Source organism: Cervus elaphus, chromosome 23 (genome assembly GCF_910594005.1).
Source record: "Cervus elaphus chromosome 23, mCerEla1.1, whole genome shotgun sequence".
In the NCBI taxonomy this organism is placed as follows: domain Eukaryota; kingdom Metazoa; phylum Chordata; class Mammalia; order Artiodactyla; family Cervidae; genus Cervus; species Cervus elaphus.
In genome coordinates, this window is record NC_057837.1 from 78,417,178 (window position 1) to 78,434,899 (window position 17,722).

Here is a 17,722-nt window from a genome sequence, read left to right on the forward strand (position 1 = left end):
CACGGGCACCGTGTGGGCCTGGGCCGAATCCTGATTCAAACTATAGAGTAATAAAACAAGGAGAAAACCTTTACGCTATGGGTGAGATGACTGAAACTTTATGCACCAGGTATTTCCTGATTTTAAGAAATTTTCATTAAGTTTCATGCACATTAGTGGTATATTATGAGTATTTTCAGAACCCTTTTCTTTTAGATACACACACTGAATCTTTACACATGAAATTATATGGTTTTAGTATCCAGGATTTTTGATGTAGAGAATTTGCTTCAAATTATTATTGTGAAATGGAGGTCGTTGAAGCTGGAGGTGTAGAACAAACCAGATTGGCCATGAGTTGGCCACAGTTGAAGCTGAGGGGTGGGTAAGTAGGTACATTGTGCTACTCTATATCTATATATATGTATTTATAGCATTTTCATCAAAAAAGTGTGTTTAAATCTTACCTCCAGCCACAAGGAGGGGGAGGAAAGAAAGAGGGAGCTGACACCTCCAAAGCCCCGCTGCGCACCAGGTGCTAGGCTAGGCAGCCACAGATCTGAGTGGCACTTCCCAGGGGACTGGTAACAAAGGCAAACGCCAAACAGGTCTGATGGAGACCCTGTCTGAACGAGGTCAGCCAAGTGTAAGAGGAACGGCAGTACTGACGTGCTGGTAAAGAACGAGGGACGCTCCATCCATCGTCAGGAGACAGGAGGGGGTGGGGCGGCTATGGACAAGTGTGTCCTCTGTCTAGAGGAGGGGGTCTCTACTTAGCACCAGCCTTGACTTTGACTCCAGGTAGCCGCCATGCAGAATGTGGGGCTTAGGGCAGCCAGATCTTTGGATTTTCCAAGGAAAGCCGGAAATCTGTATTTTTATGTGCAATCTCCTGGTTTTTAAACGTTGGCATCTAATCCAAATATTTTTTTAAACACTGCGTGGGCCAAACAAAATATGTGCAGGCTCAATCCGGCCCATGGAGCACCAGTGGGCCGTCCCTGTGCCAAGCCCTGAAGAGACCACAACTCAGTCCAGCTGTGAGACGTGGAAAGGGTGCATTCATCAACGTTGGGTCAATTCTTTTTTAGGCTTCCAATAAAGCTGAGCATTCAAAAGACACCATCTGCTTCCAGAAATCTATAAGAACCGGCTGCGGAACATTTCAAAGGCGTTCCCCACGTAGTCAGCTTATGCAACAGAACCTCCACTCTGCCCAGGGTTTTGGAAACTTAACAACCAGGGAGCGGCCTTTCAACTTTCCCGGGATGGTGGAACTAACGGGCTTCAGAAGAAACCCATTTGTTGGTCTGCAGCATGCCTGGGACTTAAGTCCAAACCGCCTGCAACAGACAATCTCGTCATAAAATCGGGTCGGGGTACATGGTGCTCGTTGTAAAATGACCGCGGCACACACTGTTTCGCTTGCCTGGCTGGAGATCTGATTTCATGGCAGCTGAAAGGGATGCCGCCGATGTCATCCTGCCGCCAGGAAGGGGCAGGGCTGGATCTGAGGACCTGCCCAGACTCCTTCTTCACACTCCACTCTCAGGGTGCCTTGACTTCCCCTCGAGAGAGAGACACCTGACATCGTGGATGAGCAAAACAGGCCCCAGCCCTGCCCTTACAGTCACAGTCTCAGCTAACCAGATCCCAGGGTCAATAACAAATTAAAGAGGTGTCAGGAATGTGGTGGAGAAGAGCCAGAGAAATGGTTTCATCATTTCCCAAGAACAAAGCCTTTCTCTTCTTGCTTTTGGAAAGGAATGAAAAGTAAAAGAAAAATGGTGCTAAAATAAAAGTTGAGTCGGTCCACAGCAAGAAAAGAGAGTCCAGAACTAGGCTTGGGGATGAGAAAAGACAAAATGCACCCAAATCTCAACTCTGTGGAGTTGAACAAAACCAGGGCTATTTCATTAAAGAAAGGTGACTTTTTTTTTTTTCCTATGAAGATAAACTTTACTGTTTATCTGAAATGGCTCTATTGATACAGGATAAGGTAGGGAGTACAAAGTAGAAATTTAGTATGAAAATAAGATTTGATGGACTGTCCCCCTCCCATATAGTTCATAGCCTCAAATAACTAAATCACTTTTCAAGGTCTAACTTTGCTAGAGACAAATGAATTACAGCTCAAGCTGATACTGGGGAGTTCTGTGTTTTTTAAGACAGACACGCGTTCTGGATGATCTTAGATGATGGCCTGGGATGAGGCAAGATCCATCACAAGTACAGTCCTGCATGAAATGATGTTACAGTAATCACCCAGTTGCTCATAATCCTGAAACAAGCCACGTCTCCAGCCTGCCCGGCACTTACACCAAGGGAGGAAGTGAGCCTTAGCAGTTTCTGCAGGCTGTGCTGTACGAATGAAAGTCTAGAAGAGCCTTGGAAAGAAGGTCTGGATGCTCACCTCCTCGTGTATCTTGCTTAACTGATCACCTTATTCCTTCAGCAGGATGTTCACCTGTTACCACCAGACCATAACCTCATTTTGAAGGTGGCAACTGAACGCAGCACAGTTAAAACTGGGGGTCTTGGTGGCTGACGGGGGGGCCCTCAAATGACACCAAATAATATCCTTGGTCCTCTTTCTGGGGCCTGGTCTGCTCTTTGTGGGTCAGAGGCTGCTCTGGAATGCGGGCTGAGTGGACAGCAAGTCTGAGAATGGACTTTCTTGTGGTTTGGTAGCATCTGACCTCAAAATGCAAGAGTACATTCCTTTGAAAACATCTGCTTTGCAGAATCTCAAAAAGATGGCTGAGCACTTCTGGGTCTGGAGTCAGCTGGAAGGTGGCCTCTTAAATTTTCATAAGGCAGCAATGCAAAGTAGGCGTGATTTGGGATGAAAGGACAGCTAAGAGCCACAGCTAGAAGCTAGAGGTTCTCTGAAGGTGAGAAAACATCAGGAGGGGCGAAATCACAGTGCCCCTGGGACAGAAGCCTCTCCTGGGGGAGAGGGAGGCAGGCCTGCCACCGGCTCAGGGATCGTCAACCATGAGTTCTCACAAACTGTGTGGGCATGTCTCTCTGTTGATGTTGTTCAGACCCTGAGTCGTGTCCAACTCTCTGCGACCCCATGGACTACAGCACACCAGGCTTCCCTGTCTGTCACTATCTCCTGGAGCTTGCTCAAATCGTGCCATTGAGTCAGTGATGCCACCCAACCATCTCATCCTCTGTAACCCTATTCTCCTCCTGCCTTCAACATTTCCCAGCATCGGAGTCTTTTTTAATGAGTTGGCTCTTTGCATCAGTAGCCAAAGTATTAGAGCTCCGGGGTTGAATATTCATTGGAAGGACTTCTCTCTAGGCAAGCAGTTTTCTGGACTTGGGCCCTCTCCAGTGAGACTCTGAATTCCCTCTGCTGAATTAACAAGAAGTAGCCCAGCCGGGTGACAAGGACCCAGGCTGAGAGTCAGCCTCGGGGCTCTTCTCCAGAGCCAGCTCTGCCCCTCCTGCTACATCTGTCCTCGTCCAGTCGGGCGGCTAGAACAAAACAGTCACGTGGGGGCTTATAAACAACAAATATTTGTTTCTCACAGTTCCAGAGGAAGAGAAGTCCAAGACCAAAGTGCCGGCTGATACGGCCTACTTCCTCCAAGATGACAGCTTTCTCATCCCCGCCTCACACGGTGGAAGGGAACTAGAGGTCTCTTCTCTAAGGGCAGCGACCCCAGTCATGGGGCTCCATCCTCGAGACCTGAGCACTTCCCAAAGGGCCCACGGCCTAAAGCCATCATACCGGGGGATACGCTTCAACCTATAAACTGAGGGGGACGCAAATGCGGAGCCCACAGCAACGGCCCAGAATGGATGACGGTGGTGGCAGAAAAGAATACGAACCACTGGGCGCCCCACGCACACTCAGGGGCCACAGTGCTGTCCTTACAGGGATGCTCCCATTGCCATGCAGTCACGCTCAGAGTCGGGGGCCACTGTCATCAGCCTGAGGTCACAAAGGAGGGAAGCACTGAGGCCAGCCTGAAAGCCAGGGAGACAGTTCCAGAAGCTCTATAGCCAGCAGGCCCCGAGTCAAAGCTGGACCCTCGGAGCAGACATCCCATTCCTGAGGGCGGACCCCAGCCTGCCCGCCCGTTCCCTGTGGGACGGTGTGTAAGCTCTGCTTGCGATAGCGAGACACTCATCCCCGACCGCGGGGGCCTGTGGGCAGGTTTCGCTCCCTTTGGTAGAACCAACGGGGAAGAGAAGAAGATACATCTGCATGTGCTCACGATTACAAACGGAAACCACGGCGCGCACTCCCAGTCGGGATGATACATCCCCAAGGCGGAGGATGGTCTTCCATCACAACGCCTGTGGTCCTGCAAAGGGCCTGGAACAAAACAGGTATTGCGATTGACAGTTCATGGGGGTGGTGATTAGGAAAAAACTTATTTTAAAAGGGGCCTAAGTGGAAAGGATGGCATTAATGATTAAAAAAAAAAAAAAATAAGAAACACTACTCTAGAAGGCTTGAGAAAACTGGTGTCAAGGAGCAGAGCAAAAATGGAAGAAGACTTCACTGGATATCTTTTTGTATCTTTTTTCAAGCGTGTGGACATACTGCCTTTATAAAATACAGATATCTTTTAATGAACTTTAAGAAAGACGGCTGACCGAAGCCTTCAGCAGAAGCCTGGACTCCGTTGTTGCCCACAAAAGGTGTGTGAATTCAACCTGGCATTGGTGCTTTCTGGTGCCCTGCCCAGCCCGAGGCTACAACACCCAGATCACACTCTCCGTGGTGCCATCAGCCAGGCAACCACTTTGCTCAGCTGTCATCGGGGCAGAGAATCCCTGCATGTCAGCCTCCATCAGCGCCGCCGCCCCCAGGGACACTGCCCGGAAGCCCAGCCCTCCTGGGCCAACGCGGCAGCCGGACACACGGTCGTCTTCAGCGGCGGGCGGGTTGTGGCAAGGACAGCCTTGCCGTGGGCACTAAGCAGCCTCAGTGGAAGCCCCCCGACCTGCCAGACAAAGCCGTGCCGGGCACGTGCGCTTCCCCACTTCCGCACGGCTGGAGGGCGTGCCTGTCTGTCCGTCCACCCTTCCCTGGCCTGGTTCTCAGGCTCTGGCACATTGAGCCTCTGGGTAAAAGGCTGGGACCCTCGGCCAATGGCACAACCAGGAAAACTTGGGCCTGACGTTCGTGCTCCACTAGGCATGCAGAGCAGGGGGCACGGGAACGGGGACTTCCCTGCTGGCCCTCGGCCCAGGGCATCGGCCCCTTGTGCAGGAAGATGTCCTGCGGCCCCCGAAAGCCGCTTGGGAAGGAAACCTTGAACCCGTGCACTGGGGCTCTGTCCCCCCTACTCCACGTGGAAGAGACAGGGCCTAAGGGCACATGGGCTCATCACCAAAGACCAGAAGAGCCGATTTTTATTCTCTTACGCAGACGTATGGTAAAAATTTTGAACCCTGTCCTCCGAGAAGTCAATTAAATTCACAAACAGAAAGAGCAGCTAACATTTATCAGGGAGTACACTCTGGGCCAAGCCCTGTTCCTAAGATATGACATGCCTTAACTCAATACACTCTCACTACCGCCTTATGAGGGAGGAGCTGGGATCATGCCCATTCCATGTATGGGGAAACTGAGGCACAGCTAAGCTAGTTGCTTGCCCAAGGTCACAAGTAAGTATGAAGCCTACTATTCAAAGCTCCATTCAATGTGTCTTACAGAGATGGTAAGTAAGTCCTGAGAACCAGGAACAAGGGAAGGCGAAGATTCAAACAAGGCCAAATGGAGGTCAGAGCACTGCGGGCAGACTCCTGTCCCACAAACATTTCGTGTGGCCGGCTGCACCTCTGGCTCTACTGCCTGGCAGCCCCAGGCAAGCACCTCCACGGAGAATCACACAAGATGTGGCCAGCTCCTTCCCGTGCACCCATGCCATGCCCAAGTTTCAAGAAAAAGCTCCTGGGGGCTGCCTTACCGCCATGGGCCGGTTTGGGGCTCACTCTAACCTGTCCAGCTCTCTCGCGGGGCAGGAAGAGAGCAGGCACCAGGGAACTGAACCTGAGCTGTGTCTGGGCCCCAAGGTGAACAGTGCGTAGACCCTCCGCTTCTGGGGGCCGGAAGGGCAGCCACTGAGAGTCACAGATCAGCGCCTTCTCTGGGGCTTTTTCCTACCTTCTGTCCACGTGGAGGAGTCTCATCAAACAAAAAAGCATTAAAGTGACCAAAATAAAGGCCAGGCTGCAGAAGGCACCACAAGAAACCTGAAGGGAAGCAGGCTCTTAGGATGACCACTGTTACTATCATGGGAGCAAGTGATAACTGCTGAACGTCTTTTAGGAACCATATTTACAAGCACAGACCTTAACGTGTGTTTGGCAGCCTGAGTATCTGAGCGGGAGATGTAGTTTTCAGGGGGAGAAAATAGAGTCCCAGAGAGTTTAAGTACCTGGTCCAAGCAGGGGTCAGAGCTGCTATACCTACATAGCCTGCTGCCCCTGGGTCTGCAGTCCCCCGTAACTGGGCCTCTTCATCAGAAATGAGAGCTGGTCCCAGAGTCAGAAGATGCAAAGTGAACTACCCTTCAAACCGCTCCACCCTGCACTGTGGTGGGCGTCGCAACCGGTATGACCACTTTGGAAAACCATCTGGCAAGGGCTCCACTCCCGACCCTCTGTGTGGAGGGCAAAAGAAGAGTTTGAGAGTGTTCATACCGCTTCTCCGTAAAATGAGAAACAGCCTGGTCCTCTCTATCAACAGGAACAAGGACTCAGAGGCTGTAGAAAATTCCCTCCATGGACAACAGAGTGAATGAACCTCAACTACCCCCAGGATTGCTGGATCTCGGCTGACGGAAGGGAGCCAGACACAGGGGAGCGTTGCTGCGTGACTTCTGTTTCTGCAAGAAGGCAAAACGAACTCCCAGGGTCGGAAGGCAGGGTCACGGCGCCTTTGTGGAGAAGGCAGAAGACTCCTTGTGGGGGGCTCCTGGGCTCTAACCAGATCTGGTGGCCTGGTAGTCCAGGTGGTTTAACTACATGTCGGCCCACCTGGTAAAATTCAGCATACACCACTGATTTCCGAGTGTGCCTGTATTTCAATATGTAGAAATAATTAATGTATTTCGAGAAATGATTTTTTAGTTCCTACGAAGAATAGAAAAGTGGATTCACAACCGGACAGAATGATGTGCTCTTCTGACATCTATAAACACACACACACACACACCATCTGCCATCCTTAAAAGCCACTGGCAGAGGCTCTGGCCATCACTGAGACCTCATCCTTCTCCCTAAGATAAGGGGACGGAGGATCTCCTTTGAGTCCAAGCCTCCCCACCGTCCCTGGCGTTCTTGTCTGCGGCAGCGTCTCGAGGCTGCCGGCGCAGGCTCACCACCCTGCCCGTGGCAGGACAGCCTGAGGACCTGCAAACCCGCCGCTCTTTGGAGACCCTGCTTCCCGGAGCCTCTCCCGCCAGCCTGCCCCCAGCACGCACACACACTGCCGCATGCAGGTGCCCTGGGGGTGAGCGTGCAGCCGCCCCTCAGTTCTGGGCAGGGAGCGGGGCTCAGAACTCCCTGTAAACTCACCCCGTTCTGGCAGTTATAGTTCCGTCTCAAACCACCGCACTACGGAGAGGACGCGCAAGGCAGCATTTTGTAAAATGTGCCCCACCCCGCCCCTGCACACTCCCCCCAACACTTGCCACGGGGCTCACTGCCTTTGTATCGGGGTTTGTCTAAAAGGAAGCAAACCCCTTGTTTTCCATCTCTCGCCTCCCTACTGTCCACTGTCCTAAAGGCAGCCAGTGACGTCTTCAAAAGGGAAATCAGTTCACAGTGCCCTCTGGATGAAAACCCACACCTCTGAGCTCACAGCCTCCGCCTGCGGCCTCCGTTCCCTGAAACAGCCTCCCTCAGACCTTCCCTGTAGCCCACCTCTCAGGGCCAGCACCGCCCCCAGCCGGCCACACTCTGGCTCCTGGCCTTGCGTGCGCTCCCTCGTGGCTTTCTACCGCCGTCCGCAAGACGCTTGCCTGTTACCTTCTGTGCTAACGTCTGCCTCCTTTACCCAGAAAACACCCCATGAGAGCAAGGACTTTTGACTTGTCACTAGCGCACCCCTGAGTCCCAGGACCATGCCTGCTACAGAAAAAGAAAGAAAGTGAGGTCACTCAGTCGTGTCCGACTCTTGCGACCCCATGGACTGCAGCCTGCCAGGTTCCTCTGTCCATGGGATTTTCCAGGCAAGAGTACTGGAGTGGGCTGCCATTTCCTTCTCCAGGGGATCTTCCTGACCCAGGGATAGAACCCGCATCTCCCGCATTGCAGGCAGACTCTTGACCATCTGAGCCAGCAGGGTACAGTGAAGATGACCAGTTAAATCAGGATGGAGGAGAGGGGAGAGGAAGTCAGGAGGAGAGGAGCCGGACGGGTAGGGGCAGGAAAGGAGGGAGGGAAGGATTTGCTCAGGGCTCAGATCAGGCTACTGTTTTGAGCTGAAGGTATTTCCCAGGTACAGCCCGGGGCTTTAGAGCAAGAAGTCAGTTACAGAAGGGGACAAGTGAGACAGAGAGAGGGAAAAAAAAAAAAAAAAAACCAACAGTGAATGTGTGTGCAAAGCATGCATTTCAGAAGAATGGTGAAAGAAAGTCTGGGTCCAGGCAGGCACACAGCAGAGGAGTGAGGATACATTGGCCCTGGAATATCACTTATTTTGCTAGCTCAGAAAGAGACTTTTGGAAAACGCCTCGAGTCCTTGGAGTGGAGAAAGCAGAAGCTGCCTTTTGGAGTTCCAAGGGAAAAAAACGGGGGCCAAGACAGACAGCGTCTGTGTGCAGGAATGCAGTTTGGGAAGGAGAGCAGTGGGACCAGGTGGGACGCAGACCAGATGCGCCAGGGTCGGGAGCCAAGGGTCGGGGAGAGAGCGCCAAGGGTCGGGGCTTCCTGGGACCACGCGAGGCGGTGCGGCCACTGCTACGGTGACGCGTCTGCATTTGGACCCGAGTCCTCCGTGGTGACCCCTTCCCTTTCCAGCTGCGGAACCTTCCATTGACCCTCAAAGCACATCAGCCCAGCTCTCACAAAACGATCGAGGAAAGTCAAGTCTGCCAAAATCCCAAGGCAGAGGAATGGCATCTGAGAAACAGCCCCCCACCCCCGCCCCCAGGAGCACCTTCTGCTGGAGTTCGGGCAGCCAGAGTGTATTCTGTGTGGGGATCTCCACGGGGGAGTTGATCAAAGGGATGAAAAGGACTGAGCAGGCCTTCCAGACAGACTAGAGAGATGACCCCGGGATTTCCAGTTTACCGGTCAGGAAGAAACGTCAGAGAGCTGACCGGTCTGAACCCCACCTTCACGAAGTCAACGGCAGAGCCTGAGAACGTTCTGTGAGTACACCAGCCAGAAGGCATCTGCGAGAGGGGCGTCAAAGCCAGCAGTTGGCAGACAATGCTATAGCCCTCTTCCTGGCGGCTACCGCGGCGGGGCAGGCTGGGCTCAGCCCTGAGCACATGACGGCCACACGGGCGCCTTCCCGTTGAAGGGCCCGGGGCTGGGCAGGGCCCTGGGGACGCCACCAGTCAGGCAGAGCATCTCACCAGCGGTCACGGGGCTGCCTTCTGGGGCCACAGGGGTGGAGATCGTCCCCGGCCCTGTGCCCCACTCTGGCCCCAGGAATGTGAAGCCTGAATACGGCACACGGGACGGGGCAGGGCTGGCTCTGAACTCAGAGGCCTCCGCGTTACTCTTCCCGAACGTCAGGGGACGGGGTCCCAGGCCCACCAGGCTGTACACTCAAACCCAGTGGGAGCAGCACCCCTGGAGCTGTCCAGGTGATGGAGCAATTCTCTCTTGGCTTAGAAAATAAGAATGTCCACGAGGCCAGCAAAGGCTCTGAGAAGCCCTGCAGTAAACAAGTGCCATAAAAACTTGGTTTTATCAAGTGCTTCTCCCCTTTTCCAGACACGGAACCTCGTTTCAGAGAATATCTCCTAAAATTCCAGGGAACTGGGCTTATGGTTTGTTGTTTAGTTGCTCAGTCGTGTCCAACTCCTTTGCAACCACATGGACTGTACCCCGCCAGGCTCCTCTGTCCGTGGGATTTCCCAGGCAAGAATACTGGAGAGGGTTGCCATTTCCTTCTCCGGGGCATCTTCCGGGACCAGGGATTGAACCTGTGTCTCCTGCATTGGCAGGCGGATTCTTTACCACTGAGCCAGCAGGGAAGCCTGGGCTTATGGAGGCTGTACTTAAGAAAAGGCTCCACCCGGAGAAGCAGGTTCACTGTATTTGGTTCTCCAAGACAGCCCTAGAGCTGACTCGTGTTACTGACCCTCTGGGAGGCCATCCTCACCCTGACCTTGAACCTGCCTGTGTTCAGAAAGACACTCAGGAGGGCCCAAAGGGTCTCCACGCTCAGCTGCTTCCTCCATAACACAAGCCTCCGTCTGGGGCAACAAGAGGTGCTCAGAGCTTACTCGTGACCCTGGGTCCTGATACATGACAGAGAACCAGCGACTAACCCCCTTCTCTTTCCAAGATGCTCGCACTGGTCTGTGTGGGGGGAGGACGGGCAGGGTGGGAGGGGCCGGCACATTTCCTGCTCCAGAGACCGAAGCAGCACGGAAAGAGTCAGGGGAGGACAGCTCCAGCCCCTGCTCCGGCATCACTTATTCATGGAGCGCCTCTGCCTGACCCAGCCCCGAGCAGACGCGAGGAATGCGGTCGGGTTACAGCCCACTTTGTCCATCTCAGGAGGGAAGGCACTCCACACCAGTGCAGCTTCCTACACGATAGCCCCCATGCAGCTAAGCGCAACGCTTGACCTTCGCCATTTCGGGTATACATCGTTTTGAGAATGGATGGCGCCTGGGTCTCTCTTCTTAAAACAGCACAGCGCCCCTAAGTCAACCTGTGTTTGAACGCTCAGGACCAGACAGACAGCTCAGTGACTAACTCAGCAGTATTCTGAGGTCACCTTTGTAAGGCGCTTGGGGCAGGCTGACTCTAAACTAAGAGGTTCTCAGGACTTTTGCCGGATACATTTGGGGGGAAGTTTTTGAAAGATAGTTTTACTAGAGAGGGGACGTGGAAACTACAAGACATCGCAGATTGTCAAAACTTTGCATAAAGTCAGTCAACAGTCTCTGAGTGAGCGTCCTGCACTCACTGTGTCTGACATCTAGCACCCGGTCTTTATGATAACTGTTGTGGCTATTTCGACGCTTTTTGCCTTACTTCCTACGCCTTGGGTGCATTCCCGAGAGTAAATTTTCCAGAACAACTGACATTTCAGGGTGTCTCAGATGCTGTTGCCACTCAAGGGTGAGCTGCAGATGCCAGCCAGTGGGATAGGCTTCCCTTCTCTCATGCAGAAATCCAAGCCACCTGTTTCCGTCCTTCCCCAGGGAAAGGCCGCTCTGCCCACCCCGCCCTCTCTGCCCCTGCAGTGGCACCTGGCTGGTCCTAGGTGAGTCTTGCCAACACAGCTTGCTCTTCCTCGCTGCGATCATAGACCAACATCACCCACACTGCCACCCCCAACACATCTGCCCCCCGGCTGGGCCCTTCCACCCGACTCGGGCACCTACAGACACATAAAGCTGCCTCTGCATCTGTCCTTTGGCCCCCCCAGCCCCTCAGCTGGGCTCACCACAGCGGAAGCTCGCTGCTTCCCCGCATCAATGCGCGGCTCTGTTCCACGGGCACGTGGTGGAGACCGCCTGCAGCCTGCCCACGAGCCCCCATTCATGCGCCCTTCCGAGGCAGCCACCCTTCAAGATCTCCCCTTCCCTCCACCCAACCCCTCCCCTAAATACACAACAGAAGACTATATAGTGGGAGGTGTTTTTTTTTTTCTTCTTTCTCTCCAGGAATAAAAGCTTAGCTTTCCTTCCTTTCTGTTGCCCTATCCTCGGTCTAAAATTAGCAGATGGAAAGAGAGTGGAAGCAGTTAAAGGACCCGGTTTGTGACCCGGGGCACACTCCTGGGGTCAAAAGTGCCCTCATTTGCTCTTTCTGTTGCCATGGTTGTGGGAGGGGGGCAACTAAACCCCTAACGCCCACCCCAAACTCCTGCTGGGCAAGGATTCATGCACAGACTTGGGTGAGGCCTTAAAGGTCATCTTATTCAACTCCCTTCATTTAAAGAGGGGGACACCGAGGCCCCAGACAGGTAAAGGCGGCTACCCCGGCCATACAGTCAGCTTGCTGGGCAGGGGGGTTGGCTACAGGGCACGGAACTCACGCACAACGAGGAAGACAAGCCCCTTACCGTCATCCAAGTAGGTCTGGTCCAAGTTCTGCTCCTGTTTGATCGTCACGCCCGCGGGTAACACTTCCTTTTGGTCAGTGACCGGGGGTCCGTTTTTGGCGGCTCTCTGGCTGGGGGCGTTCTGCTGCTGGATGACGGTGGGGTAGGAGCCGGGGCTCAGCCTCTGGCCCTGACTGCCGGGGGGCGGGCCGGGCCTGGCGGGGCCAGGCGCGAAGTTCTCGCAGTACACGATGTGCTGGAACTCCTGGTGGCTTCCGCAGCGCAGCGGCTGGTTGGTGGGCGAGTAGTGGATGACGGGCGAGGCCTGCTGGTTGGCCGGGCCGGAGTGCAGCAGCGCCGCGCCCTGGCCCTGCGCGCCGGCGTGCACCAGCACGGAGCGGTGGGCGTCCGCCAGCGCCAGCGGGGCGGCCATGAGGGCGGGCTGCTGGTAGCCCAGCAGCCCGGGGCTCAGGCTCTTGCCCCGCTGGTAGAGGACGGCCGCCGGGTTCTGCTGCTGGTAGCGCGCGTCGGGGGACGAGAGCCCCGAGCGGAACTGCTGGCAGGGAGCCATGGTGGCCACGAGGCAGGAGGGGGGCTCGGCCACCATCGGGTGCTGCGGGTAGTACGGCTGGCTCCCCAGGCCCCCGTGGGCGGGGCTGCAGATCAAGGCGGGGTCGTACTCATCAGTGGGCTCCGTCTTGATGGCCGGGACTGCGAGAAGAGCACACGGGGCAACCTCTCTTAGCGCCACCAGCGGGGAGCACGGAGGATGGGCGGGGGGCGGGTGGGAGCACAGCCTTGGGAGGCCAGACGGGCGGGATCCAAGACCTGGGCTCGGGCAAGAGGCTCCCCCTGTGCAACTGTCTTAGGTTAGAAATTTTACCTTGGATGGCCTTGAACTATAGGTCTTTCTCTTAGGGGAAGGCGGCTGGTGGCTTCCCACCAGCCCTGGGATGTGTGCTGTCTTTTCCCCCAAAGGGGAGAGGTCAGACAAGAGCCTGATGTAAAATTATGCCTCTGCCTCCTCCGTCTGCCCTGGCAGCTCCCATCCCTTCTCTGCCTGCCATCCTTCACCACACTCAGCATCCTCTGAAATGTCTGTGCACTCCACGTGCTGTTATTATCTCAACCCCCCACTAGAGGATTCTTGGGTCTTTTTTGTTCAATGCTGTGACCCCAGCACCCTGAATAGTTGTTAATGTTTAGCTGCTAAGTCGTGTCCGACTCTTTGGCGACCCCATGGGCTGTAGCCCGCCAGGCTGCTCTGTCCATGGGATTCTCCAGGCAAGAATACTGCAGTGGGTTGCCATTTCCTTCTCCAGGGGATCTTCCCCGCCCAGGGATCGAAGCTGGGTCTTCTGGATCCCAGGCAGATTCTTTGCCGTCTGAGCCACCAGGGAAGCCCACCCTAAACAGTACCTGGCACTGAGTGGGCAAAGGGGTGAATGAAACATGGCTCTCGTTGCCCATCTGGGGATGGCGGTGCTCAGTGGGAATGAGGCCTCCTGGCCTGGTCATCCGCCCAGTAACTGTTTATCTGTCAAGTGACCACCTACTGTGGGGTCCCTAAGGATCTGGATTTTACAGCATATTCACTTTCTGCCTCTATTATGGTCAGATCTACGATAGAGGAGTCAGCAACCTTGCCATCTTCCAGTAAACAAGCCTGCATGTGCCCCATTCTTATTCTGCCCTTGCAAAGAAAAATAGTAACAACAACAGCTAATATCATGGATGTAGACGGTCCCAAGCACTTTACGTGCATTTGATTTCTATAGCTCTCATAAGGAAGGTGCCATCTGACAGATGAGGAAGCTGAGGCTCAGAGAGGGTGAGTCACTTGCCCAAAGTCGCCCAGCAGATCACAGGCGTCCTCACCCGCACACAGGCAGTGCCGCCTCTTCACGCCCAAGGGGCCTCCAGAGAGAACTCCTTACCTGGGTGGTAGGTAAAGTGCTGAGGCTGGCTTCGTTTTCTTTTCCCGTTGATGACATAGAAGTTCACCTTCACCGAAGTCCGAATGTGCTTGTTCCGATACTCAGGAATCTCAACAAAAAGCATGTTCTGAAAGAAAGTTGTCAGTAATTTAACTGCAACCGCAAGTAAATTCCTATCCAAGGTCCTAAGCACAGTAAGCCAGCCCATCTAAAAGGACTGGTCGGGAGGGGTACATTGGGAGTGTGGGGTTAACAGATGCACAGGACTCTACATAAAACAGACAAATAGGATTTGCTCTATAGCACATGGAACTGTATTCAATCTCTTGTAATAATCTATAATGGACAAGAAGTTTTTAAAAGAAGAATATGGGTATATGTGTATACACGTACATAACCAAATCACTTTGTTGTGCACCCAAAACCAACAGCATATTGTAAACCAACTATACTTCAATAAAAATAAATAAAAGTAAAAAGGCTCAGGACATTTCCTGCAGGCTTACAGGCAAAATTCTAATTAAAGGGAACTTGACTTTTCAGCTGCAGCAAAGATGACTTACTACTTACTCTATCAAAGTATATTTAAGATGTCACTGTTACAAATCAGAGGGTCTGACGCTCAGGAAACATGCAATTCACTCGTCAAGTCAATACCCACTAAATGCCTATTTGGTCCACAGCACTGGGACGTTGATGCAGGAAGGAGAGAAAAGAGGGAAAGAGAACACCAGGGTGTGGGGTGGACAGGACATCCATCTGGTCAGCATGTCTGGGTGCTTACAGGCTGGCTCTTGTCTTTATCCACCGTGGCCTCCATCTCCCAAATTTGCTGCCCATCTGGAAAAATTTAGAAATGACAGACTTTGAAGGAATTCTTAGCAACCGAAGATTTAAGACAAAAACTCACCAACTTATACCGATCTTGGCTTCTAAGTTTGATCACTTCAGTAAAGTACACCTGCATGTCTGCATTAGGTGTGCATGTATGTACATATACGTATTTTTGTTTCTATAAACGCACATTTCATTTTGCAAAGAGAAGGCACATGGACAATAGAAAACTGGGCAACGCTACAAAATCAGGGAAAAAATAGAAATTGTCCATCATCCCAAAACCATTATCTTTTTTTCTCTACATTTAAATATCTTCATCTTTCTTTAAAATACAAGGATTATTATATGCTTTACTTTATAATATGCTTTGTTCAACCAAAGACTATTTCCAAAATGTTCTGCATATGCCAAGACTTGGTCACAGGGGCCCCATTACAGACCCGTGGCTGTCCCAGACATGACTTCTCCATCGTCTGAGAACACAGGTGGCTCGCATATTCTGTCCTTGGAGGTTTAAACAATGTCCTGGCTCGCGAGGCCTGGGAGAGGGAGGGAACACAGGCGCCCACCCTCCACCTTTTAGTCAACAGAGAGCCTGGCTCTCACGTGACTCATCACAAGAGGCGCGGAGAGGTTTCGGTGGTAAACCCTCCTTCCCTGGAGCAGGGCACTGGCTCCCCAGTTTGAGGCCAACAAGTTGGGCCAAACAAAACTCTGCGTTTGCAAATAATAGATTTCTTTTGCTGACCACCTACATCAGCCAGAGGGCAGTTTGGGGCTGAAACAAATCATTTCCACAAGTGTTTCCAGGGTGTTTTGTGGAGCACTGGCTCTGAAGAATATTAACTGGGTTTATGAGAAAGGAAAGCAAGCTCTACCAGCTAGTAAGCATTTGGCAAAGGCAGAGTCAGGCAAGTGGATTTCTTTACTGCAGGACTGCTCAGAGCCTTTAATCTGCTCAGGTGTAGCATTAACTCGCCAAGGTGGGCTGGGTATGTACCGTGTCCCGACATTTGGCCAAAGGACCCCCACCTCTCTTTGCAAGCACGGTGATTAGCAGCTTCTGTGATAGGTTAGATTTGAACCATGTAGTCTTGGACCAGCAGGTTTACCCAAAGAAACCGAGTTTCCAAGCATTATTTCAACTTGTAGAGGACCTATTTCCCAACATAATAAGTAATAAAAACTTGTGATTGCCACCAAAGCTGATGCAATCAAGATGATCTGCAGAAAGAACAAGCACTAAGCCGACTTGAGCCCTCTCCAACAAGTCAGCCTGCATGTCCTGAAATGATGAGGGGAGACACAGGTTTATGCCCAAAGGGAAGAGATCCCTGCGGAGGGAACCAAGTTAGAGTTGCCACCGTCTCACCAACACCCAGCACATGATAGGTGCCTAGTAAACATTTCATGTCTGAATGTATTAAAGTGTCAGCAGCTCCAAAGGCTGCTGACGGGGGCAGGGAAAAACCAGGAGCTGACATCAGCTGCTGCTCAAAAGGAAGCAAGAGAGGACGGATGGATAGACGTCAAGGAATCTGAAGTCAAGTCATCAAGATAGGGTACATCCAGTGTGTGAAGCCCTGGACAGAGCTCTTCTGAGAAAATCCTCACTTTTTAAAAATCAGAGACAGGTCACAGGTCATTGAAGAGACACGTGTCCACCTCTCAGATGGCAGTTTGAGCTAAGCACAGGTCCTCATCAAAAACCACGTCCTCACTAGCTGCAGTGTGAGCTGTGTCAGAAGATCAAGCAGCAAATTAATCCAGGAAAGGAACAATGTTGATGTCTGGTGTGTCGCCCTCCTCCTTAGCCTCTCACTGGCTGAACTGAGTTCTTGTATCACGTGGTTCCAGATTCCTGAGCCCATGCAGCTCCTCCACCAAGTTAATGGAGGGAAGTAGGCACTGGTGGTGGCTTGGCCTTCAAGACTCAGCTGAAGTCTCCTGTTTTGGACCAAGTTTATCCCCTCTGGGTACCCCCACCATCACCTGTCCTACCGCCTCCCCCATCCTACAGGACACCCTCAGGGGCCATGACTTCATTTCATGCCCCAGGACTCAGTCATTTGTTGACATGATCAGAGTTTATTACATCGCTGCAGTAAGTAACAGTTATAACCTAAGTGGTGGCTGAAGCAGAAAAGTGCTTCTTCAAAGAAAACAGAGGTCCATGGGATGGAAACAACCCAAGTGACCATCTGTGGATAAGGGGAAAAACAAAATGTGGTCTATACATATGGTACGGATGTGAGACTTGGACCATAAAGAAGGCTGAAAGCCGAAGAATTGATGCTTTTGAACTGTGGTATTGGAAAAGACTCTTGAGAGTCCCTTGGACTGCAAGGAGATCCAACCAGTCCATTCTAAAGGAAATCAGTCCTGAATATTCATTGGAAGGACTGATGCTGAAGCTGAAACTCCAAAACTTTGACCACCTGATGCAAAGAACTGACTCACTGCAAAAGACCCTGATGCTGGGAAAGACTGAAGGCAGGAGAAGAAGGGACGACAGAGGATGAGATGGTTGGATGACATCACCGAATCAGTGGACATGAGTTTGAGCAAGCTCCAGGAGTTGGTGATGGACAAGGAGGCCTGGTATGTTGCAGTCTGTGGGGTGGCAGAGAGTCAGACATGACTGAGTGACTGAACTGAACTGATACATACAGTGGAATATTATTTAGCCTTAAAGGGGAGCAAATTTTGATATGTGTTATACGCTTAGACCTTAAAAACATGAAATACACCAGAC

The 17,722-nt window shown here is 52.4% G+C and overlaps 1 protein-coding gene across 6 annotated transcripts in view; it reads right to left on the reverse strand.

Moving 5' to 3' along the window:
• NFATC2 (nuclear factor of activated T cells 2) overlaps positions 1-17,722 on the reverse strand; it is a 158,561-nt gene that overhangs the window by 32,992 nt on the left and 107,847 nt on the right. For all 6 annotated transcript variants that reach the window (XM_043884593.1, XM_043884594.1, XM_043884591.1 and 3 more), the window contains exons 7-9: positions 14,915-14,970; positions 14,131-14,257; positions 12,215-12,904 (exon numbers count right to left, since the gene is read on the reverse strand). In XM_043884593.1, the coding sequence (XP_043740528.1) occupies positions 12,215-12,904; positions 14,131-14,257; positions 14,915-14,970 (873 nt within the window). The remainder of the gene's footprint in view (positions 1-12,214; positions 12,905-14,130; positions 14,258-14,914; positions 14,971-17,722) is intronic.